The 24,215-nt window shown below is 41.3% G+C and overlaps 1 protein-coding gene across 1 annotated transcript; it reads left to right on the forward strand.

Moving 5' to 3' along the window:
• The first annotated feature begins 55 nt into the window (after nucleotides 1–55).
• On the forward strand, nucleotides 56–23,845 carry LOC146641797 (ALK and LTK ligand 2-like). The gene is made up of 6 exons (XM_085399741.1): nucleotides 56–918; nucleotides 1,637–1,836; nucleotides 11,391–11,444; nucleotides 14,381–14,461; nucleotides 16,795–16,870; nucleotides 23,229–23,845. The coding sequence occupies exons 2-5, from the start codon at nucleotides 1,647–1,649 to the stop codon at nucleotides 16,857–16,859; spliced, it is 390 nt and encodes a 129-aa protein (XP_085255867.1). The 5' UTR covers nucleotides 56–918; nucleotides 1,637–1,646; the 3' UTR covers nucleotides 16,860–16,870; nucleotides 23,229–23,845.
• The last annotated feature ends 370 nt before the right edge of the window (nucleotides 23,846–24,215 follow it).

The raw sequence follows: 24,215 nt of genomic DNA on the forward strand, positions 1-24,215 counted from the left end.
ACCCTAACCCTGGGATATTTTCTCTTCTGCTTATTTTGAAGGTGGGTCTGCTCTGGTGGTTAAATAGCTGTAGTTAGCTGTAGTTCTGGTTCACTCGGTCACTTGAAACCAGGATCGCTTATATTTTCCTCATTAAAAACCATTTGTGTAACACAAATGAACACACAGTACCACTGTAACAGTTCGTCAAAACAGCAAACGTGGAAGCCCAGAAACTGATCAACTCAGGAGAGGAGGTGAGGAGGAGACGCACAAAGCATTTTTCTTTCCATCCACTGAGAGGGAGTGGTGCACCGCTGATGTCTGCAGGCAGAAACTCATCTGTCATCTTCTGACTGTGCGCGGGTGTATGTGTGTGCGCATGCTAGCTGCCAAACGCACGCACCTCCCTCCTCCTGCCGTATTTCCGTAATCTGTCGGAGTTGCGCGTGTGGAGAGTAGAAGACACGGTGGATTATTTCCACAGAGAAAAGAGCGCGTGGCACAGAGCCGATCCCACTGGTCGACAGAGGAGCGGAGGTCAGCAAGTGTCCCGGGCTGCAGGTGCTTCGTGCCAAACGCTTCCAGAGTCTGTCCGAGTCTCAAGAATTCTTCTCTTCGGTCCGCAAAGCAGAGGAATGACCCCGTCCAGCTGTCTGCCAGCTGCTGCTGCTGCGAACAGGACCAGATGAGGATGAGGAGGAAGGGGCTCCCTCAGCTCCACGCGCTCAGTCAAAGTTCAGCGCTTTTCTAAGATGCCACCGGCCTCTGGAGCTCGGCACGCGGTTCGGCTCGAAACTAACCCGGGATAATAAAACACGCACAAAGAGACAAGAAAACACACCAGAAAGCAGAAGTTTAGTAATTATCCGGCGGGAGGAGCCCGGGAGGGAGAGCCCGGGATCAGAGAGCGCTCCGAGAGCTGCGCAGGAAAGACAGGTGAGTTTAAGTGTGTGAGCTGAGGGAGCAGCCGAACGGTGAAGAAATTTGTTCGCAGACAGAAAACCTCTCCTAGGCGTAAAATGTGACATGTTGAACAGTTTTCTGTAATAACTGCAGGATGTGTGAGGGTGATGCTTCCTTTTAAAGTGCAGCGAGAGCATTAAACGTGTTTTTACTGGGACATATTTTGTTTGCGCGTTTAGGAGCGAAACTACTGCTGGAAACTCATTTTTACTTCAGAATCATTCAAAGAGTTTACCGCATTGAATGAATCAAAAGCAAACGTAAAACGCGCCTCTTTTAAAACTTGAATCTTTAACTAAACCCTGGAAAAACGTTATTACATGGATTTTTTAAAAGCAGTAAACTCACGTTAGAATCACGCCGTATCTTTAAATAGACAGCAGTATTATTATTATTTTTAGATAAATTTGTTTTATTTCAGGTAAGTTTGGTTTTATTAAAATAGGTTTTGTTTCATTAGAAGTTCATTTTTGATCATATCACATGATCTTTATTTTTCATTACAAAAAAGTTTGACTCAAAGTCTCTCTTATGACCTAAAAACTGTCAAATTCACAGTTGGGTCCACATGAGTCCTGATGAAGATCATGTGATTCTGTCAGAAGATCCAGCACGTGGGAGGAAACGGCTTTGGCTCCTTGGAGGAACATTATTACAAAACAATCTGAACTTTGCTCATCTGCACCTTCAGGTCCGTGGTGATGCTGCTCGCGCGGCTCACGCTCCTGTCCGCCCTCCTCCTCCTGCTGCTGCTGCTCACCGAGGCGGCCCTTCGCCGAGGTTCCGGCACGCAGACGGACAGCCGCAGCATGGTGGAGCTGATCGGCCGGTACCCGAGGACGAGGACGGAGACGCCCGGGGGAGTACAGCATGGGTCGCAGCACGGACTGGGTCAGTACTGATGGCGGAAACAGTGAGATAACATCGTAATCACGCCGCCGTCTGCGGTTTCTCTTTGAACTTTATTCATCCATTCAGAGAGTCAAAAAATATGAATGAGTGCAGAAGCAAAAGGCTGCAGGGCGTCACGTCCTGTTGGGCCCCTCCTGCTGTAATTTCATTAAATCCTTTTTGATTTAGGAGGAGCGTGAACCTGTTGTGTCGCCCAAGATACACTCTCACGATCTAGATGGGGCTGTTTTTAAGCACAAAAAAGCTGATTCCAAACTGCAAAATTAAACTCCTGAGGTGGTTTCATTCATACTCCAGTGAATTAAAATGTATGTCAAAGGACTGTTCTTTATCCATTTGTAAACCACAATGCTTATCGGGCACTCACATTTATCCCATGACCCTTTTTAAGGAGCTACCCCCTATACTTGACACTTAGTTTCAGAGTTACACTCACCTCTATGTGAAGTGCTCTATAAGTACTCATAACTGTCAAAATTGCTCTTCTGCACATCCTGAGACTCAACATTTGTAGGAAACCGCACCCTGACGCCAGTCCAAATGTAGCAAAGTGTAACTTCAAAGTTAATAACTGAACTCAAAGCTTTCAAGTTTAGCCTACGATAATCTGCTAGTACAGATATATCACTAAGATCCATCCATCAATTTTCTGCCAGTGATCGGGGTTCGGGTCACGGGGGTAGCAGTTTGACTAAAGTAGTATGTAGTATTTAGTATGACTAAATATTTAAATGGTGCTGTCCCTGCTAGTGAGTACCAGAAATGCAAGGAATAAAATAATTATGAATCTCCAACCTGCCATTCATCCATTCTCTTTGACCTGTCCTCATGAGGGTTGCGTGGAGGCTGAGACCGAGTCCGAACCAAAAAACCTGAGGGCACATGAGAAACAGAACAACGCCCCCCAAAAGGCATGTGTATGTGTGTGCCTGAGCATCTGGCTCGGGCAGCAGATACCCACAGACAATGGGAACGGAGGCCAGGAGTCAAAGTGGAGAATTGTTAGTCCTGGCGGCTCTGGCTCCGGAGTTTCGGGCACTGGTGGTGTGGGCAGTGCTGACTCCAGCTCGGACAGAGCAGGATCAGATGGCATAGTGCAGACCTCTGATTTGGGTGGCACATGATCAGACGACACGGAGACCTCTGGCTCAGACTGCTGCCCCCAGGTCCAGGCTGGGGCTGCACAGGACACACAGCCTGTTTCTTTGACAACTGCTGCTAGTGTTCAGGCTTGGCCACTCTCTACCCTGGGAGAGAGGCAGGGAATTCTGAGCGTCGTTGAGGTGAAAAAGTTGGCTTGAGGTGACAGGTTGAATCCATGCACTCTAATTGCTGGAGGACCAAGTAAAGGCAAGGCAGCAGATGGAAAAACATGGTGCCTACGGGGACCCCCTACAGCCAGTCGAGCTCCACAGAAAATGTGTTCATACTACCTGCTCCTTCCTCACAACCATGAGGAAGAACACGTCAGAGAACAGAGGGCAATGCAGACAATACGTACACAAAGAGGATAACGAGGGAAACAGGCCACAGGTGGGAACATAGCTGACACTAATCTGACTGATAAGACAGGAGAAGCGAAACTGAACATAATACACGTGAAACAGGAGACTATCAAAATAAAACAGGAACTAACACACACAGTGACTCTGAGACGTGGGATAAACAGAACAAATAACCAAAGCCAGAAAGTAGAAATAAACTCAGATGCACTAGAGGTCACTAAAGCAGTGACACTTAAGTCATTTCTTAAATGAACAGAAAGAATCGTGAGGCCACAACCAATTCAAAACGCTGGGTCAGACACCCAGGACCATGACAGGCGAGAGGCGGGGTGCACGCTGGACAGATTGCCAATCTGATGAGGGGCTAGGACATAGAGACTGACAACCATTCACACTCACATTCACACCTAAGGGCAATTTTAGAATTACCTAACTAACCCAACCCCAGTAGTTACAGATAATTGTTGATTCTTGAGTGTTAACGAGTTCCTCATTACAAAAAGGCAGCACCCTCTTCTCTGAAATGAAGGTGCAAACAAGCTAAGAGCTACTCAGAACTCTACAGACCATCATGGTGCAGCTGCGTAGTGTCACCAGTGGGCGGAGTCAACAGTACCAATAATGGGTCTGCATTTGTTTGTCGACAAGATTAAACAGGAAAGAGCCTAAAAATAATAAAATAGTCTATGACAACCACCGTCTTGAGGCTTCTCCAGCTGCATCAATAACTGAAGCAATTTACTTGTCACACATTGCTTTGAAGCTAACAAACAGTCGCTTGTAGATTTTGCAACCTGGTTTCTGTTGCCAAGGTGATCCTCTAATGTATTTGCTGCCCCGGAATATGTCAATCAACAGTGTTCTTCACTCTGATTGGTGGTCGCTACAGTCGTTCCCCTGGAAGTTGAGAAAAGTTTATCTCATCCCACCTACTTCCCATCGCCAGCAGTTATTTCACCCATGATTGCTTGAAGTCGTGGCGTGTCATTCACTTATCTGGTGATCACATTGCCCTGAATTTCTTCCAGTGCATATGCAGCTTCAGGCAGCTTTATTGATCTGTCATCACTGCAGTCTGGCTGCACACTGCTGGCTTTTTGGAGGACTGCACGTAAATATATCTGTGATATTTGTATGCTGATAATCCTCGGCTCTGCATAGTGGAAGCTTAGAATATTGGACCCCAACGCTGGACTATAAATCCAACATAGAAAGATGATAGTTCCAGAGACTAATGTGGTTCTGTAGCGCTTTGGTCCAGATGACAAATGGTTGTATGTAAACTGTGTCAGAGCAAAGTTTAAAATACTAATTAAAGAACACTGAAAAATATGATCGGTAGTTTAAAATGGATTTCAAATACAGTCTAAATATTTGTACAGACATAGTTTATTAGGGCTTCAATTTGACTTTCCTGGAATTTTGTGACTTTACAACCGGTCAATTAGTTTGTTTTTTCCTCCCATTTACTCAACTCTTAAAATAGCTACAAGGAACATACCCAAATATAATGTATATTATCTTTTCAGATTATAAATTTCTTCTACAGGTTTGATTGCTGGGTTAGAGCCAGTCAAAAGCCAAACGTGAGGAGCATTATTGTTTTTCTGGATACAATTTGTATATGAAGTAAAGCAGGGAACCTTTTGTTAAACAAGAATTGGATTTTTGGGGGGTTCTTTTAAGTAGTCTAGTCATTATTTGAGAAAGAAATGTTGAGTTTGTTATTTGATTTAATTTCGATCTATTATTTATTAATTATTTATTTAGTTGGGGCTTTGAGTACCACCAGTGAATGCCATTTAATAACATTATTTTCAGGAAAAGACAAACATCTCAACAGTGGATATCACCAAAACTAAGCAACTGACACTAAAACAATCCTGATGGATAAATAGCAACAAGGGACTGAGAAACAAAATTGTACATTTGTCATGTTAACAATGTCTTTGCATGCAGGACTTCTTTTATTTTTAATGGAACACTTTGAGACTAGTCTGTTTTGTAAGAGTTCTCAAGCTAAACAGATTCAGTTTATGTGAAACAAATGAAAGAAAAAGTAAAACTAGACCGAAGCATTGTCTTGTGTGATGAATGACAGAAAATCCAAATATTTCTGTTTGTGTGAACAAACCAAAAGCAATGTCACAGAGAAATCTGAGTGAGGTCCATTCATCTCCAGCTGGTGCCGAAAAGGCAGAAATGCCTCAAGAGTGACGGCGCAATCAGTCAGACTTGCAGCCGTTTGAGATCTTTTTGTTGTTTGGATCAGCAAGACAAATCCCTCTTAAATCATCAGAGCATTTACAGCTGGCTCCATTAGAGCTGCGAGCTGAGGCCAGACCCTTAAAGGAACTTTTGTGAGGATAATTTTAACAGAGCAGACTGCTGTCATTGTTTGGTCCTCTGCACATCTGAGGAACTATCAGCCAGGGCACCTCTTAAAGGATCATTTTATCTTTTACCATCATTTTAAGCCAATATTTCTTCACTGCAAAGCCTTGTATTTAGTAGACTCAAACCAGCCCTACAAAAATTTTGTAGAATAACTGTTACTGAGGGTCCACTCTCATCTTATGTGTGAAAAAAGTTCAGCAGAGCAAATGTGTCCAATTTTAGAAAGGACTGCATTGTGTGAACAATACATTGGGATTTAAAACAGCAGAAAGTACTTTAACCTCACAACAGGAACAGTTTAAGGCTTTAATGATGGTTACAAACAGTGTCCACTTTTTACTTTCAGATGATGTCAGAGTCATAAATGTAAATTATTTTGGCTTAAAGTATCTACCTTACCCTGTCAGCAGACTTCCCAATATGCTTTGTTAGTGTTAAAAAAAACGTTAGAAAATCAACATGGTGAAACAACATTGCATGCATAGATCAAACACCACAAAAACTGCCTGGAAGCAACTCAAGAAACATGTCAACAAGCATAAAAAACTTCCCAGATTCATTCAATCACCTGCGGGTTGCACTAAAACAAGCCTGACCCAACACTACCAGCGCCCCCATGCCAGACTGGCAGCTTAGGAGGGGGGTGACCATGTTGTAGCTGATCCATCCAATGACTGATCCTTTTCCACAGTTCCATTCAGCTTTTGAGAGTTTAATTTGAAAATGATTCATAATTCACAGCTGGAAAACAACATAAAATGTTATACTCTCTAAAAAGCAGGCAAAGGGGTCCAGCAGTAAAACAGTGCAGATTAATAAAAAGAACTTCTTGTTTGAATCAGCCTCAGAGCTGTGTTCACATTTAACTTTTAGCCTCTGGGATTTTATTCTCCAACAGACATTTGAACTATTGTTTACTCTAATTAATCCTTTTTCTCCCCATGTCGTCCAGGTACTGGAATGGGCCTTGTGTTTTATTAGAATGTGACCCGCTGCCATTTATCTTGAAATTTGTCAAGCGTGACAACACAGGACTTTTACTTTTTTAGCCATTATGTTGTTACTTTTGCTTAAACTCTTAATCCTTTCCACCCTGTGAGACTGTGAACAAGCTGGATTAGATGTATGCACCGCTTGAGTTGCAGTGAGTTGAGTTATTTTAATAAAGGCTCAGTGTCACTGATTTATTGTTATTACACTGTTATCCAGTCTGATCTTGTGATGGAAGCAAAGAGATTTGCTTGTACTAATAAATCTCATGAATGTTGAACAAGATTGTTCAACTTCTAGTTCCAGCTTGTGAATTTGGGATTTTTTTGCTAACAGAAATTCCTCAAGCTCACTTAAGGCTTTAAAGGTGTTTTTAGCAGACCCATGAGATTTTAATAGCCATCTGTATAACAGTGAAACAGGTGCTGCTGCAAATGATTTCAGGACTCTATGCTATCTTATGGCTTTCTGTACAATGTTTTGGATAAAAGTGTTAGAAATAATTCCTTTAATGTCAAAGATTGAGTCCTTCTATCTATCATAGAGATCCTGGACCTCCAACTGTTGTAGGAGACCAAATTTATGGGGGGTTATGTTCATCTAAATTCCTAATAACGATAAATATATTTGCTCCTATTTTTATTTCATTTAAATCCCAGAGCGTTTAACTTCATAAATTGCTAAAGAACAGAAATATGACAGAATAAATGACTTCAGGCCTGTCCGTGGGGTTTCCACATCAGTGTGACCTGATTCAGCAAAGAAAACTAGTGAGACACGTTTGACCTTTTCAGTGTCTTTTGAGAAAAGAGGGTAACTCTGCAGCTGAACTTGTAAGTTCCTTGTGTTTAAAACAACAGTCTTGCTGATGTATCAGCAAGGTCATGTCACAAGTTTGGCCTTCAGGAGTTTTTACATCTGTTTCATATTTCTGTGATTTTTTTATGGTTGAGTCAGATGAGAATGTGAAGCCTCCCAGTTTCTTCCACTGTGTTTTGAACAAAAATAATAAAGGCTCAGTGTCACTGATTTATTGTTATTACACTGTTATCCAGTCTGATCTTGTGATGGAAGCAAAGAGATTCTCTCCTTCTAACTCACTCAAAAGGTGGAAATCTTATTCGTGATGATCCATATGTTTAAGCTGGCAAAGACCTTTCCTGCATCTCTCCCCATTTATCGAGGCTTTGGTAGGAACCGTCTTGTGGCCCCCTGTGGCTAGTTGCTGATCTATATTTCTTTAAACTCTGTTGTCTCACAGCAAGAAGTTCCTGAGTTTGACTCCACATTGTGGTATCTTACCAGTATTATTTACACATTTCATATAATTATTTGCCATTTCACACTATCATAAAATTGAGTCTACTGTATATGCCGATGACATTTTGGTATATGAAACCAACCGTCCTTCCATCTCCATCCAGTCAGGTCACAGTCTGATTTGCAACTCTGGCAATGCTTCCGGATATTCCATTACCAAACTCTTTCTATAAACTCTTTGGATTGGGATACTCAACCCATTAATACATCGGAATCCAGGCTTAAACAAAGTCCAATGAAACTGTATATTTAAACTCTGTTTGCATGACTCTTGTTAATCCATCATTAGGTTCCTTCTTCTCCCTTAGTTTAACACTCTCTATATATTTTACAATACAAAGTCAAAAGGCCCTCAGTTAAAATAACTATGTTCCAAAACCCCAAACAAAGAATATCTAAAAATGTTCCTACTACTTTGGTGCCTGGGAGGCTCGGTATATTCAACAGATCATCTGTAAAGGTGTCATGATAACTCTGTTCACACCCACAACTGCTTCAGATTTAACATCATGAATACCACTGTCACTGCCTGGTGGACTCTATCTCCTTCTACTTCCACTCCTCTCTGACATTAGTAATACATCAACCTTTCTGCATGGACACAGAGGAGTAAGCAGCCTAAGGCACCTTCTTTTTCAGTGGCAGCTTTCTCAACAAAAACCCAAGATAGAACCCCACCTCTGCCACAACCACTGTATAATTGGAATAAGAAAGATAAACAGATTTACAAACTCTTTCTTTCACCTAAACCTCAATACTACTTCAATAGCAATAGATGACTGGATTTGAAATTTGAATGTATATCAAACACAAACCAGCTGACATATAAAACTGACCTTAAACCTGTCTAACCTAAATTGTCCTCTATGCCTCAGTCCTTCTTTTAATTGATGTGATTTCACTTACAATCTCACATCTCCAAACTTTCATGTTAACAGAACTATGGGCAATAAACTGTATTATTTATCAGTAATATCAGTATTATTGTTACTTTCATAATCCTTCATAAATCTGCTTTGAAGTCAAAGAGGAAAGATGATCCCTATTAGTGCAAAAATTGCCTGAGAATAGTTTTATTTTTTAGTTTCTCTCAGGATCCAGCGATAACGTCCTGTGCATCCACTGCAAAGAGCTACTCATATATAATTTTGCTTGGTTTGACATTTACTCTCAAATATACGCTCAAATTCTGCATAATGAAAATGACACAACTATTTGTTGAAGATGCCATTTTTGAATGAAAGTAGTACAGGTAAGATTCAACTAGTATTGCTACTGTGGGTAAAGGGGAAGGAAACAGTAGCCGTGTCATATTGTTTAGGTATTTAATCTATATCCATGTATTGCATTTTAAAATTGGATTTTAGTAGATGTATACACTATGGTCAACTGGAATTCCTCTAAAGTTAATCTCTGATACAACACGACTTAAAGATAATGAACATAATGAACTTTGAGTGTCATGTGAATACTGTCTATAGAAAAGCTCACCAGTGCATACACGTTTATCAAAATCTTTATGGGGGATTTTTGTGTTGATGGCTTTTATGAGAACAATTGTTCTTACATTCTCATTTTTTCTGATGATACAAGTTACTGAACATAAAAAACAAAAATAGACAGAAAAGTATAGTCAAAGTGTGCAGCAACATTTCAGAATCAGAATCAGAAAGTGTTTTATTGCCAAATGTTGAGCAGGTTTACAACATTAGGAAATTGCTGCGGTGCTTCAGTGCAAACATACTGTCATAAATTACGCTAAAATAGACATTAAAATAAAAATAAGAATAAAAATTAAAAGTGCTAAGTAGATAGATATATACATGAGTGCAGGTGGTGATCAGTGCCAAACATGGAATGATGCCGTGAACACGGCGTAGGGTCATGTGTTAGGGGTGGGAACAGTCATATGGTTATTGTTCATGTGTCCAACAGCAGAGGGGAAGAAACTGTTCTTATGGCGAGAGGTTCTGGTGCGAATGGACCGGAGCCTCCTGCCTGAGGGGAGCAGGTCAAACAGACTGTGTCCAGGGTGAGAAGGGTCAGCTGAGATCCGAGCTGCACGCCCCAGTGTCCTGGAGGTGTACAGGTCCTGCAGAGATGGGAGTCTGCAGCCAATCACCTTCTCAGCAGAGCGCACAACACGCTGCAGTCTCTGTTTGTCCCTGATAGTGGCTCCAGCGTACCACACGGTGATGGAGGAGGTGAGGATGGACTTGATGATTGCGGTGTAGAATTGCATCATCGTTGGCAGGTTGAATTTCTTCAGCTGCCTCAGGAAGTACATCCTCTGCTGGGCTTTCTTAATGACGGAGGTGATGGTGGGCTCCCACTTCAGGTCCTGGGTGATAGTGGTACCCAGGAAGCGGAATGAGTCCACAGAGGTGATGGGGGTGTCAGTCAGGATGATGGGGGGAGTGGGGCTGTGTGCTTCCTGAAGTCCACAATAATCTCCACTGTCTTCTGGGCATTTAGCACCAGGTTGTTGTGGCTGCACCAGGACACCAGACGTTCAACCTCCCTAAATTTCAGGTATTACCTTGAACTTCCTTATATGAGATGAGGACTTTGAAGAAGGCCCACTCACACCTTATCTAAGGCTCAGTCATACAACCTCCTTGAAACCACAGGTCTGTCTATTCCCCTGTTGGTTGGAGAATGGTTGCTGAAAATTGTTGGCTGTCCACAAGTGAAACTGAAGAGTACTTTGAAGGCGTGCAGGTTCAGTTTTTGTCTTTTGTCATTTTCACAGCTTCAGGACCTCTTCAGTATAAGTAGTTGGCAAGTGTGTGCAGACAATCTTCCATGCAAACTGCAAGCAACACCGGTAACCTGCCAGTGATCAAAGCAATTGCAAGACATTTACTGTGTGATACATTATACGTCTTTGTAACCAATTTCACCAAGTGACTGCCCGGCAACCACTCAACAGCCGGTTAGAGAAAATATTTTTTTTTCCCCAAAAGTGATGGTTCCTAGGGGATCGCTGACTGATCTCCGGGCCTGTGGGTATGGTATATTTATTGGTTATTCATAACCATTTCCTTCATAGTTGTCTGATTTCTGTACAACCAAATGCGCTTAGAGGATAAAAAAAAAAAAGGCCTCCTTGACCATTTTACACCCTTGTAGTAAGTACAGCACTGTGAACATTTAGGCCCATTCCCACTTGGTCTAAATATGTTATGTGTCTGGAAAAAACATATTAAATCAAATTGTGGCATAAACAGACTCCAGTATTTGTCTATACCATTATATACTGCTGCTATTATAGTGACTGCAGTGTTGTTTTGTTATCATAGATTTTTATTTGTTTTTCAGAGGCTCATCCCAAAGACCCACACAGCAAGCAAAATTTCATCATACACCTGACAGGTATGAAAACCATAAGACCACAGGTGTTTGGAGAGTTATACAATGTCATTTGGCATCCTCTTGATGAATGAGGTGAGGCCTCCGCTGGAAAAGACACAATGTGGAGGTTTAGACGCATCGTCATTGCTCCTAAACCTGCTTATATCACTTAGCATTAATGATGCCTTCACAGTGACTCCTGACATGTGCACTAATATTTGTTTTTAATTCAGTGCTGACATTCAGCCTCTCACTCAGCCTCTGTAGGATTCACTTTTTATATCCAGTAATGCTACGAATAACCTTTTTAGTTTAGTATTAAAACACTTTTTACTCATATTCTAACTCTTTTAAAAATGATGCTGCATCAAATTTTAAATTTAAATGACACTTATATATATATATATATATATATATATATATATATATATATATATATATATATACTAGCAGCTGGTTCATTTGTGCTGTGACTTTTTATGAACCAGCTGCTAGTTAACGAGAGACACCCGGAATGGCTAACTGAAGGCCGGACGGTCCTGATCCCCAAGGACCCCAAGAAGGGACCGGTCCCCTCCAACTACCGACCAATAACCTGCCTCAGTACTACATGGAAGCTCCTGTCAGGCATCATATCGGCTAAGATGAACAGGCACATGGGTCAATACATGAGCGGGACACAGAAAGGAATTGGCAAGAATACCAGAGGTGCAAAACACCAGCTACTGGTAGACAGAACAATCAGCCGAGACTGCAAGACCAGACTGACCAACCTGTGCACTGCCTGGATTGATTACAAGAAGGCCTATGACTCAATGCCCCACAGCTGGATACTGGAATGCCTAGAATTGTACAAGATCAATGGGACCCTAAGAGCCTTCATCAGGAACTCAATGGGGATGTGGCGTACAACACTAGAGGCCAACTCCAAGCCCATAGCACAAGTTACCATCAAGTGCGGGATCTACCAAGGAGATGCTCTGTCCCCACTGCTGTTCTGCATAGGCCTGAACCCCCTCAGTGAGATCATTAACAAGACTGGCTACGGATACCGACTACGGAACGGAGCAGTTGTCAGCCACCTCCTGTACATGGATGACATCAAGCTGTATGCCAAGAGTGAACGAGACATCGATTCACTGATCCACACTACCAGGCTATACAGCAATGACATTGGAATGTCGTTCGGACTGGAGAAGTGTAGTCGGATGGTAACAAAGAGAGGGAAGGTAGTCAGAACTGAGGGGATTGAACTACCAGAAGGCAACATTGCAGACATAGAGGACAGTTACAAGTACCTGGGGATCCCGCAGGCAAATGGGAACCATGAAGAGGCCGCTAGAAAGGCTGCAACCACCAAGTACCTGCAGAGGGTCAGGCAAGTCCTGAGGAGTCAGCTGAATGGTAAGAACAAGATCCGGGCCATCAACACATACGCCCTGCCCGTGATCAGGTACCCTGCTGGGGTAATAGGCTGGCCAAAGGAGGAGATAGAAGCCACTGACATAAAGACAAGAAAGCTCCTGACCATGCATGGAGGGTTTCACCCCAAGTCCAGCACCCTGAGGCTGTACGCTAAGCGGAAGGAAGGGGGCCGGGGACTGGTGAGTGTCAGCACCATAGTCCAGGATGAGACAAGGAACATCCAAGAATACATTGGGAAGATGGCCCCAACTGACCGAGTGCTCAGTGAATACCTCAGGCAGCAGAAACCCAAGAAAGAGGAGGGAGACGAGGAACCATCATGGAAGGACAGGCCCCTGCACGGTATGTACCACCGGCAGATAGAGGAGGTGGCTGATATCCAGAAATCCTACCAGTGGCTGGACAAAGCTGGACTGAAAGACAGCACAGAGGCACTAATCATGGCAGCACAAGAACAAGCTCTGAGTACAAGATCCATAGAGGCTGGGGTCTATCACACCAGGCAAGACCCCAGGTGCAGGCTGTGTAAAGATGCCCCAGAGACAATCCAGCACATAACAGCAGGGTGCAAGATGCTAGCAGGCAAGGCATACATGGAACGCCATAACCAAGTGGCCGGTATAGTGTACAGGAACATCTGTGCCGAGTATAACCTAGAAGTCCCGAGGTCAAAATGGGAGATGCCCCCAAGGGTGGTGGAGAATGACCGAGCTAAGATCCTGTGGGACTTCCAGATACAGACGGACAAAATGGTGGTGGCTAACCAACCGGACATAGTGGTGGTAGACAAACAGAAGAAGACGGCCGTAGTGATCGATGTAGCGGTTCCCAATGACAGCAATATCAGGAAGAAGGAACACGAGAAGCTGGAGAAATACCAAGGGCTCAGAGAAGAGCTCGAGAGGATGTGGAGGGTGAAGGTAACGGTGGTCCCCGTGGTAATCGGAGCACTAGGTGCGGTGACTCCCAAGCTAGGCGAGTGGCTCCAGCAGATCCCGGGAACAACATCGGAGATCTCTGTCCAGAAGAGCGCAGTCCTGGGAACAGCTAAGATACTGCGCAGGACCCTCAAGCTCCCAGGCCTCTGGTAGAGGACCCGAGCTTGAAGGATAAACCGCCCGCAGGGGCGTGCTGGGTGTTTTTTTTATACATATATTTGTGTGTTTATTTAAATGAGAGATTTAAAAGATTTCTCATTTAAATATAGGCTTTCTCTGATTTGCAGATCGCTGTATTCTCTTTATTTACAAAATATTGCATTCTGATTCCCAACTTTTTTTGTTTTTGAAACAGCATTGAACAGAAAAGTGTTTGTGGGCTACAGTACTTTATCAAATAAAGTCCAAATTTTAGTAGCTCAAAGTTTATTGGATGCTTGGCTGCTAAATTTTTCATTTGCAGCCAGAACTAGTTGTGGTTGCAAGACCACCAACACTGCCTTTCTTAAAGGACTCATAGCTCTTTCTACAAACAAAGCTCATCATTGTGTTGACTTTTTATGCCTGACTTACCACTTTTCTTTCTCTCCTCAGGTCCTCTATACTTCAGCCCAAAGTGCCGAAAACAGTTCCACCGACTGTACCACAAAACCAGGGACTGCACAGAGCCAGCCTGTGAGTCTTTTAATTATCTTATCCTGAAAAACATGAAAGCTGAAGTAGTGGAATTACTTGCACTAGCTATTTGTTCATTTCACCCTCTCATTTCTCTGGCAAAATTTTACAGAAAGAAAAAACAAACAGGTTTCCGAAGTAGACTGAGGAATGTACGAGTGTCCAGGACTGAATACTTGGGGAAAAGGAAAATATGTCAAATATGTAAATAAATTCAAGAAATATCTTAGAAGTTATGTCTGGATCCTGTCATATTTTGCTTCAAAGCATATTTCCTGTTGCAGAAAAGTAGGATTGGATTGAAAGAGCAAATCCTCCACCAAGGTCAACGTCCTTTTTCCCCACGTTAAAGAAAAATGATTCAGTAGCAAAATAAAATAGATTCTTCCTTTGGTCATGCTTTGCTTCTCTGCCAAGTTTCTTGAAATTTAGCGCCTGTTTTTAACACACACACACACACACACACACACACACACACACACACACACACACACACACACACACACACACACACACACACACAAAAAAAATGTTGGTTTTTCCTTCTTATGAAGACTCGTGCTTTTATGAGGCATTCTCAGCCCACAGAACTTTAAACATGAAGTCTAAAATAGTCTGAACGCTAGAAAAGATCTGTAGAGTAGTGATGTAGGCAAAAACAACGTCTCATCTTTAAACAGGAATTCATCCACACAAAGGCACCGAATGATTTGAGAGTCATACCAATGATTGCTGGTTAGATTCCTTCTTGTTAGTGTGTGTGTGTCACAGTGATGTGTTGCTGCAGGAGTTTGTTGAGATTGAAAAAACAGGATAAGACGTGTTTTAACACACAACCACACTGTGTTACACTGTTATCAGTGTAATCATGTCAGAACAGCATCAGCTCTTATGATATTAAATCATGCATGTAGCTTTTTGTTTTTCTTGGAGAGAGTGAGTGTATGTGTGGATAGAAATATGTGTGCCCAAGCAAGTTTGTGAGGACCGCTGTGAAATTTAAGGCTCGTGATTGAGCCTGATTTATTAATTGTGAGGACACTCAGACATGTAGCGTACATCCATAATAATTCTCATTTAATACCCACATTGATTAGAATATTCTCTTTTTCTTATTGCCCTGAACCATTAGATGAATCATTAGTCATATACTTTATTTGTACAGGTGCACTTTTCCCACTTTCATTTGATGCCTACCTGGAACTTTTTGTTGTTTTACAATAAAGTTTAAACCAGTGAGCTGTAGTAGCTGAAATCTCCTTGGATTAAAGTATCTGAACAAAGGTTTTCACAGAGACACAGCTAAAAATGTGAATGTGTTTGTGTGTGTATGCATTTGTGTGGCGGCAGTGTCAGGCATGTTAAAGGTGAGCACTACAGGAGCTGTGGAGGTTCAAACTTGTTCAGAGGCTGTTTACACAGTAAATCCGTCGGTTTATCGGCTGGATGTTTGTCAGATGACAGAGAAGAAAAAATATTTATCTAAGTTCAAGTTTCTTATCTCATTCACATCTGAAGTTGATGTCATTGTGAATTCATGGTGGTGACTTTGGAAATTAGAAATATACAAACAGTGCAACCAAGAAGGTGCCCATACTTTAGTTATGGGCACCGTCTTGGTTACAGAGGTTATAGAAGAATTTTTTGTGTTGCCTAAAATATTGAGTTTTTGACCTGGTTTGTTCAAGAGGGAAGGTTTATGTCTTCTCGTTGCAGACTTTCAAGGTTAACAAGCAGATACATTACTAGGGCAATCAAAGGATGTATGGGGAGAGTTTTGTACTGAACTAAACACAATAAATACAACTAAATACATCAGAGGTTACACCTTGATAGTCCTACATTTATGTATAATAATATATAATATAGTAGATTGCTTTCAAGACAGTAGTTTATTTACTACCCAAACTTTTGATGTCACTGCTTTGTAATTATGTCTATAAATAAAATGTTTGAGCAAGCACATACAAACTCACATTTAAGTTAAATCAATTAGGAAATTAGTCATGTGTGGAAAACCATTCATTTTTAAAAGGGCAGTTTTCTCACAGAGTATTTAAACACTTTTGTTCATGACAAGTCCAAGTAGAACAAGTTTTTCACTTTATTAATAGTTACATTTTGGTGATGTATGATCAATTACTGCTATCCCCAGGATTAGTCAGATCGGATGGCTTCTAGCTAACAGTTCCTCTTGTTACCAGTCTTCTCACTCATCTAGGCTAAACATCTCGTGACACTGCAGCTGCAGGTCGTGTTTGGTTTTGGAAATTTAGTAAATTGATTTTTTCAAGCAGCAGTTAAACACAGTGTGTTGTTTTGCTTCTCTGCAGACTATAAAAGATGTGCTCGTCTCCTGATTCAACTGGCCAAGAGCCCTCGCTGTTCAGAGAGATAAACAGACAAATGGTAAGACCGACAACTGCATAGATTTTTTAACTTTTATGGCTATTCATACTACACCACAGTAATCAACTAACAGAAAAGCAATTAAATAACAGGAAAATGTGTTACTTCTGGGGTTTTTCTTTACCTCTGTCACGATTGTGCTCATGATGTGATTTCTGTAGGATTAAGTTTTTATGATCAAAGTATAACTTTAGCTATGGCAAAGCATCAGCCTTCCACTTCTAATCTTATTTTCCTTTGCTTGAACACCTGCCTTGAAGTAACTTTCTAATTAAAAAGGGCTTCACTTTCTTTTTGCATACTGGACTATTGTCATTAATGACATTTTGATCTATAGTTGACTTAGATGAAGGTCAGATCTCATTTGATCAGGAAATAAAGCGTTCATAAACTTTTTTTTCTTGCAGCTATGCCTCATGATAAATGTTTAAATTGTCAATACTCCTTTTCTTACATTTCAATCTGAACCCCAAAGGCAGGAAATAGCAGTTAGAGGAAATATATACAGGTCAAAGTTTAAAGCTGGTAGAAGCAGTAATGAATAGATGTTATTGATGAACCGTGAGGTTAAAGTCTGATGACAGAAACCTACCAGGGAAGCTGATCGTTCCCAAGGCTAAAGAAAGAGAAAATGTTTGTTGTTTGTTGATGCACTCAAGAAGACAGACTAAAACGCAGTATTAACAGCATTATGTGAAATCACTAAGGGTGCAAAGCACCGGGCAAGCTTCCAGTGAGCATCCATTTCAGTGCAGACCACAAGACCACAGAAGAAGAACATAAACAGCCCCAACACAATGTGACCATTGTTAGGCTTATATCTAGCACCCAAATAACTACAGAGATAAGTTCAGACAGAGTTTAACACAAAATGACCCTGAGACTAGCAGAAGTCTGTAGAATATGAGGAATCAAGAGAACCTAAAAAATCGTTAAGAAGCCTTAAAATAAGAGAACTTTGATCAGATGGTAATATTTCAGAGCCCTGAGAGCTATAGAACTGGTAAATATGGATAAGACAAAATGTAAAGTATTAAAAACAGAGACAATCAAGGAAAACAAGAAGTTGTTTAAAAATAGATTTCAATTAAACAACCACATGTTAATGGCGTTGTGACTACAAGTTGGAAATCATTACTGTATAGACAGTAGAACTTATAGCACAGACCTGCATACTGGTTACACTTGCTGACGATCAGTTAGTGAGGTTCTATTTACAGTGGGGCAAAAAAGTATTTAGTCAGCCACCGATTGTGCAAGTTCCCCCACTTAAAATGATGACAGAGGTCAGTAATTTGCACCAGAGGTACACTTCAACTGTGAGAGACAGAATGTGAAAAAAAAATCCATGAATCCACATGGTAGGATTTGTAAAGAATTTATTCGTAAATCAGGGTGGAAAATAAGTATTTGGTCAATAACAAAAATACAACTCAATACTTTGTAACATAACCTTTGTTGGCAATAACAGAGGTCAAACGTTTACTATAGGTCTTTACCAGGGGCCTGTTCTTCGTACGTCGCTTACTACATCCAAGATCAAATGACACATCCAAGACCAAACCATCGCGCTAACCGTGAGCTCGCTAATCCGGTTCCCCGAACACACCTGCTGTTGACGATTAGTACAGCTGGACGCAGGAATGTGACATCACTGGGTGTCGTAAAAGGGGCTACGCATCGATAGTAGAAACATTGATCGCAACCCGCTGATTGGTCGGCGAAAATGTCGAAGGGGTATGCTCGGTATTTTCCGGCAGCAGAGCAAGAACTCATGAGTGAGGGATTTCAGGAGTTTCAGAGTTTAATTAAAACGCAAGAGAACACTGCAAAGGCTGCAAAAGCAAGGAGAGAGGGCTGGCAGAAAGTTGCTGACAAATTAAACTCGTAAGTAATTTAATAATAACAATAATAATGGATTGGATTGATATAGCGCTTTTCAAGGCACCCAAAGCGTTTTACGATACCACTATTCATTCACTCCCACATTCACACACTGGTGGAGGCAGCTACGGTTGTAGCCAGGCTGCCATATCGCGCCATCGGCCCCTCTGGCCAACACCAGTAGGCGGTAGGGTAGATCTATCATATGACACTATATTGTCCAATATCATATGGCATTATATTATATTATAATATGTTATATTATATCCCCTTTCACATTAGAGCCACAACAGGACCCACAAGAACATGGGAACAAGTAAAAGTGGAATACAGGAGTATTCTACAGAATGGTAATATTTATCTCTTAGATTGCTTTGCGTCTCTTGGCAAGGTAATACTGGCCTGTAATACTCTGTTAGTTTGTTCATAACAGCAACCAAGAAAAGGGCAGAGGAAAAAAAGACAGGTGGTGGTCCTGCACCCCCTCGTCAACAAGTTGGTTAAGTAAATAATATCCTCACGGGAATATCGATATCTCTCAATGAGCACACTGTCGCGCTGAGCTAAAGGATCCTGTCTATCCCGCAATATACGCTGAATTCTGAGGACTCTCCTTATCAATCTTGCACCTTCCGCAATGGGTTGGTCGCGTATACGGACAGGACATGGCTGCGACAGGCTTCCCAAATCCACCTTCGCTTTTATAGCCGTGGTCTCTCATCTTGATTACACGAAGTAATTTACAATTACTACTCTGAAATATGAATTACATCTGTAATAATCACATACATGTAATAGAATGTTAATAGTTCATTTCCCTTTTTTAGGAAATGACCTGTATGTATCTGTGTGACATCAATAAAAGGATCAAGTGCTGCATTATCTTTAGTTACATTGATGTTATTTATTTATGGTGAAACAGTGGTGGAATATCGCTGTTGCTTTCGTATAAATGAAGCGGACATACCTGCGTGGCCGCGATCTAATCCTGTTTACATAAAGTAAACCTGCTCCCGAGCAGGTTTACGCTTACGGCTCTGTTGCTATGACAGCAAGTCCCGGATGAGCTTCGGGGAACCGAACGATCCAGGATCACGCGAAATCGTCAACAATCTAATCCGGCTAACTTACTTAGCGAGGTACGAAGAACAGGCCCCAGGTTTGCACACACAGTAGCTGGTATTTTGGCCCATTCCTCCATGCAGATCTTCTCGAGAGCAGTGATGTTTTGGGGCTGTCGCCGAGCAACACGGACTTTCAACTCCCGCCACAGATTTTCTATGGGGTTGAGGTCTGGAGACTGGCTAGGCCACTCCAGGACTTTCAAATGCTTCTTACGGAGCCACTCCTTTGTTGCCCGGGCGGTGTGTTTTGGATCATTGTCATGTTGGAAGACCCAGCCTCGTTTCATCTTCAAAGTTCTCACTGATGGAAGGAGGTTTTGGCTCAAAATCTCACGATACACGGCCCCATTCATTCTGTCCTTAACACGGATCAGTCGTCCTGTCCCCTTGGCAGAAAAACAGCCCCATAGCATGATGTTTCCACCCCCATGCTTCACAGTAGGTATGGTGTTCTTGGGATGCAACTCAGTATTCTTCTTCCTCCAAACACGACGAGTTGAGTTTATACCAAAAAGTTCTACTTTGGTTTCATCTGACCATATGACATTCTCCCAATCCTCTGCTGTATCATCCATGTGCTCTCTGGCAAACTTCAGACGGGCCTGGACATGCACTGGCTTCAGCAGCGGAACACGTCTGGCACTGCGGGATTTGATTCCCTGCCGTTGTAGTGTGTTACTGATGGTGACCTTTGTTACTGTGGTCCCAGCTCTCTGCAGGTCATTCACCAGGTCCCCCCGTGTGGTTCTGGGATCTTTGCTCACCGTTCTCATGATCATTTTGACCCCACGGGATGAGATCTTGCGTGGAGCCCCAGATCGAGGGAGATTATCAGTGGTCTTGTATGTCTTCCATTTTCTGATGATTGCTCCCACAGTTGATTTTTTCACACCAAGCTGCTTGCCTATTGTAGATTCACTCTTCCCAGTCTGGTGCAGGTCTACAATACTTTTCCTGGTGTCCTTCGAAAGCTCTTTGGTCTTGGCCATGGCGGAGTTTGGAGTCTGACTGTTTGAGGCTGTGGACTGGTGTCTTTTATACAGATGATGAGTTCAAACAGGTGCCATTCATACAGGTAACGAGTGGGGGACAGAAAAGCTTCTTACAGAAGACGTTACAGGTCTGTGAGAGCCAGAGATTTTCCTTGTTTGAGGTGACCAAATACTTATTTTCCACCCTGGTTTACGAATAAATTCTTTACAAATCCTACCATGTGGATTCATGGATTTTTTTTTCACATTCTGTCTCTCACAGTTGAAGTGTACCTCTGGTGCAAATTACTGACCTCTGTCATCATTTTAAGTGGGGGAACTTGCACAATCGGTGGCTGACTAAATACTCTTTTGCCCCACTGTAGCTAATTTGATGACTTAGCAAGGGCTAGATGTTTTAATTATGTCCTTTTATGTAAAACGTTAGAACTGACGGAGGCCAATTAGAATCAAAAAGGATAATACGTTTTAAAGCAGTCCTTTGAAACCATCATCTATGGTAACCATGTAAGTAGTCAGGCATAAGACCTTAGGGAATCATCTAAACAAGAATTTAGTGACCAGTATTGAGATCCAGTGTATCTTTGTATTGATTGTAGAACATTAAAGTAAGACAGATATCATTGCAAGGCTTTATGGTGACGGGACCAGACGGAAACCATTTGTCTCCAATGCTGATACTTAAGGTAAATGAACAGGTACTCATTTAGCACTTTTCTACTCTACCTGAGCAATCAAATTTATTAAGTTATTCATTCAAAAAATCATACTTAATATCACACTATTCAAATATTTCATTAGGCCCAATCTTTATGGCTCTCTCCTTTCAATGGCAGCAGTGCCTTAGGCAGTGAGACTTTTATATCAGCTGATGCCAAATAGCTCATGGTGATTTGTTAACACACCAACAGTGTTGGTTCTAACAAATGGAAAAGCTTAACAATTTGTACCACTCAGGAAAAAGTGAGCTACTGGTAGTGTTGATTAATTTTCAGAATCAAATGTTCCTTTTGAATAAAATATTAATTTGTCTTAACAAAATTAAAATATTCATTGACAGGCATATTTTTCACTAATGGATAATTAGTGAAAAATGCAACTCTGGTTGCAAAAGTACTATTATTGTTTAGAAGTCTATGAGAAAATAAGCCAATGACTCCCTTGGCTTATTGATCTCCTTTATGGTAGAACCAGTCTGTAAAGCCTGTAGGTGCACCCTACAATAATACCTGTAAAGCCCAGTGTCAGAAAGGGCCTGTAGAACCTGTTAAATGTGACGTTTTCAGACTTTTCTCATAAAATTGTTATAGTTTTGAGTAAGTAGAATCTGCTAAGTTTAATATCTACATCTAATAAAATCAAGCAGAACCTGTAAAACTTGAATTAAAAAATCTTTTGTAACGTGTGGAACCTGTATAACCAGCAAGATATTATTTGGAGCCTGTACGACCTGTACTTGTACTATAGACCACACAGAACCACAAGTTCTACAGAGCCTGTCTAACTGACTCATACTAAAAACTAAAAGCCTGGATATTTTTTCCCCCTTTGTTTAATTTATAAAGTCAATATAGTACAGTTACTTGAACATGTAACAACCGTGAGCCCCTGAAAAACAATTTGCAGTACTGTGATGGACTGAGCAGCGAAGGAAACTTAGGCACAGGTTAAAGTCCAAAAAAATGATTTTTATTTAATCCAAAAACATAATTGGTTAAATCATGCAAAAAGAATCAAAATCTTGGGCCCATAAAAGAGGTTAAAATAACAGAACTCAAAGTTAACAAACCATACTGATAACTCAAACAAACTGACCTCACTTAACGAGACAAAGGGGAAACTTAAATAGTGGCTGATCAGCCCACAAAAACACAGAGGGGTAAAACACACAAAACCTAACTGGAACTAACATAATGAACTCCAATTCCCCCCCATGGCCCCGAGTTATGGAATGAGCTAATTTGCAGTCTTCCATCAAAGCCCGCTCCACCCCTTTTCCACCTCTTGGGTCCTCAATCAAGGGACTGGAGCAGCTGCAACTACGGTAACTCAGAAAACAAAGATTAAATCATACATAACAGTGTAAACTAAAATGTGCGCACTTCTTATAGAATGCACTGTTATGTGGACATGTGAATTAATTCTAAACCAAAACCAGTTATTTGTTGTCCTGTAAATTAAGTCCTATTTAAAGACAAATGTGAATGCAATATATAAGCCTCTACACTAACATGGTGGATATTACCACTGTGTGGCTGTACATGCAGCCATCACAAGTACCTTTTATCTGTGCTTATTCTGAATCCTCTTCTTCAGTCTTCATCTTAGCAAAAGTTTTTTCGTGTCTTTCTTCCACAGGCTCTGGACATGAAGTTTTGGCATAACAGGGTGCAGCAAGAAGGTTCATCCTCTCTGTTGACCAGCAGCAGGAAAAGTTATAAACAAACCTCTGAAAATCTGCTGGAGCCAGTGAGCTCAGCCGACTTGATCCACAATTGGAAATCAAAATGATTGTTTTCTATTTTATTCGATTCAGCTGTTTATCTCCAACAACCATTCACCTTGTATGACAGGATTTTTGGACTTTTTCGAGCAAAAACTTGAGTTTTGTTCAACTTTGTGTAGACTCATCTCGGCATTCGTCGAATCATTTTTGCCTTTTTTACCTCTACTCTGTTCTTTGGTCGATTCCTGCTGTACTGGACAACCTCAGACACTCTACTGGTTTATAACAGAGCTATTTGGACATGGAACTGAGAGACAAAACTTACCTGGGACAAAATGTCTTCTTCAGTGTTTGGGGACTTTTTTTGGACAAAGGGCCAAGGTTTGACCTTCTATTTGAAGACGCAGGGGGAAACAAAATGGACTAAACCTCTGAGTGGATGCTGAATGTGTTTTATGTGACATCATACATAATAATTACTTATAATTAAAGTAATAATATTCCATATATTTATATTGTTAAAGCTGCAGCCCAGTGTGCAATATGTAAATACAGAAAAAGGATTAAAGATAATCATTTGATATATATCCATGCTCGTGTGAGATTTCATTTTTGCTTCATTTTTTGTTTTTGAATCTGTAAAGTCCATCTTTTTATTCTTAGAGGGGGAAAAGCTGAATGAAGAGTTTCATAAAATGCTGGTAGCCTATATTAAATATAAAATAAAAATAATGCAATTAAAAAAAAAAAAATTCACCTATAGACCCGACGGCCATGAATACTATTACACTACCATTAAATTAAGTTTGGTTAGTGTCCAGTATTTTGTGAGGGTGACTTAGTTGACACACCCCTTAAACCCCCTCGATCCTGGACAGCAGCAATGGAGTGGTAGATCA

The sequence above is a fragment of the Rhamphochromis longiceps genome, linkage group LG23 (assembly GCF_057381845.1).
Source record: "Rhamphochromis longiceps isolate RC_006_pf linkage group LG23, R_longiceps_female_GT1.1, whole genome shotgun sequence".
Lineage (NCBI taxonomy): Eukaryota > Metazoa > Chordata > Actinopteri > Cichliformes > Cichlidae > Rhamphochromis > Rhamphochromis longiceps.

Bases quoted from the DNA above. Each gene is read 5' to 3' on its own strand.
- LOC146641797 (XM_085399741.1), top strand. From the start codon at position 1,647: ATGCTGCTCGCGCGGCTCACGCTCCTGTCCGCCCTCCTCCTCCTGCTG. The intron at 1,837-11,390 runs GTCAGTACTGAT...TTTGTTTTTCAG, and splicing joins TGGGTCGCAGCACGGACTGG to AGGCTCATCCCAAAGACCCA. The intron at 11,445-14,380 runs GTATGAAAACCA...TTCTCTCCTCAG, and splicing joins TTTCATCATACACCTGACAG to GTCCTCTATACTTCAGCCCA.